Here is a 1,953-nt window from a genome sequence, read left to right on the forward strand (position 1 = left end):
ACCTTCTCGTAATCCAAGGGCTGCAGGGCATACAGCTTCCCACTCTCCGAATGCACTGAGATGTAGCTCGACAGCGGCCATTGCTTCTCATCCAGCCAGTAGCTGACCAAGGCGTTCTCCGCCACATCTGGGTCCAAGGCAGACACTGTGAAGATGTGGGCACCTGGAGGATTGTTCTCCTTCACAAAAACAGTATAGGAGGGCTGTGCAAAAGTGGGTGCGTTGTCGTTCACATCACTGATTGGCACTACCAGACTGCTGCTGGCTGAGCCACCTGCTCCCGGTCCAGTGGCTCAGCCAGTACGAGTGAGTAGTAATTCTTGAAGGTGGATGTCAGCTTGAAGGGGAGCCCAGAAGGCCGTAGGGAGCAGGTCACTTGCCCATTGGCCCCAGAGTCCCTGTCTGAGATACTGATGAGGGCCACCACTGTCCCTGGTGGAGAGTTCTCAGGCACAGGCACTGACAGGGAGGATACTGTCATTTCTGGGGCATTATCATTCATGTCCAGTACTTCAATGTGAACCTTGCAATGTCCAGACAAGGGAAGGTTTCCTTTGTCTTCTGCCACAATTTGAAGATTATACAAATTAACATCCTCAAAATCCACTTTGCCAAACACTCTAAGTTCCCCAGTGTTGGAATTGATGCTAAACACCTTAGTGAAACTTGATGGTACATTATTACTAAAGAAATAGGAGATCTCTTTATTGATTCCTTCATCTAAATCAGTAGCATTCAGTTTAATAACCAACGTCCCATTGGCTGCATTTTCCAGCAGCTTTACCCTGTAAACTGACTGGTTAAAGACAGGAAGGTTGTCATTTGCATCCACCACATTGATCACCAGCTGGACTGTGCCCGAGAGCTGTGGCTTGCCTCCGTCAGTGGCTGTGAGCAATAAACGATGCAGAGGATCTTTTTCCCTGTCTAGTGGAGCTTTTAATACAAGTACTGGAGATTTACTCCGGTTCTCTTCACTTCCTGAATCCAGAATGAAGTAATCATTCGGGCTGAGTTTGTAGGTTATCAGGGCATTGGCATCTATGTCTGCATCAGAGGCACTAGGTAGTAAGAAACGATAACCTGGCAACCTAGATTCTGAAATGGCCAGAATCTGTTCATGTACTGAAAACACAGGAGCATTGTCATTTATGTCCTTGATCTCCACCTCCACATGGAAGACCCTCAGGGGTTTATCCACAATCACCTCCAGGTGAATGGCACAATCCATGTTCTCGGCACACAGCTCTTCCCTGTCTATCCTGGAATTAACAAACAGAATCCCATTCTGCACATTTACCTGAAAATGCTCTTCCTGTCCCTTGGAGACCATCCGGAACATCCGAGGCACCAGCTCACTCACCTCCAGCCCCAGGTCTTGGGCGATGCGGCCCACAAAGGTGCCGTGCTGGGATTCCTCAGGCACGGAATAATGGAGCTGGCCGCTCCCCACCTCCCAGGCTGTGTGGAGGAGAATCAGCTGCAGCAGCCGCTTTGCCCCATCATCCTTCTGCCAAGCAACCATGGCAAGCTCACACCCAAAGCCCCAACCGTCTTGGCTGTTCTTAGGACTCTCCTTCCCATCCACGCCGGTCTTTCCAAAATCAGTGGAATTATTTCCTGCTGTGTTGCATCCCTTGTGCGTTATATTCCTGTTGCAGATTAGACAGGCTGGCTTTTCAGTCCCTCCCAGGGAGGAGCTCCTTGTTTTCAGTCGTCCTTAAATATTCCCTTAGACAACAGTGACCCCTTGTGACGGAATTTTGAAATGGAGAAACAGTTTCAAATGGAATGGTTCTAAACCCATTTCTTTCCATTTGTTTTCATACTCCTACTTTGAGAGCACGGCATCCATGTGTCTCCCTTTCTGACAGTGGCATTTATTCCTTTTGTCTGCCTACAATGACCAAGAGTCTTGTAGCATGTGAAGGACTTACAAAATTTCATTTCAGC

General features: G+C 48.5%; 1 protein-coding gene across 1 annotated transcript in view; it reads right to left on the reverse strand.

Moving 5' to 3' along the window:
* Nucleotides 1–1,525, reverse strand: part of LOC107122725 (protocadherin alpha-5-like) — a gene marked incomplete at its 3' end in the record, with an annotated part of 8,148 nt that extends 6,623 nt beyond the window's left edge. Inside the window, 2 exon segments of the mRNA XM_015425862.1 lie at nucleotides 3–277; nucleotides 280–1,525. Coding sequence (XP_015281348.1) covers nucleotides 3–277; nucleotides 280–1,525 — 1,521 coding nt within the window.
* Nucleotides 1,526–1,953: the final 428 nt, after the last annotated feature.

Source organism: Gekko japonicus, unplaced genomic scaffold (assembly GCF_001447785.1).
Source record: "Gekko japonicus isolate JY-2015 unplaced genomic scaffold, Gekko_japonicus_V1.1 scaffold2546, whole genome shotgun sequence".
In the NCBI taxonomy this organism is placed as follows: domain Eukaryota; kingdom Metazoa; phylum Chordata; class Lepidosauria; order Squamata; family Gekkonidae; genus Gekko; species Gekko japonicus.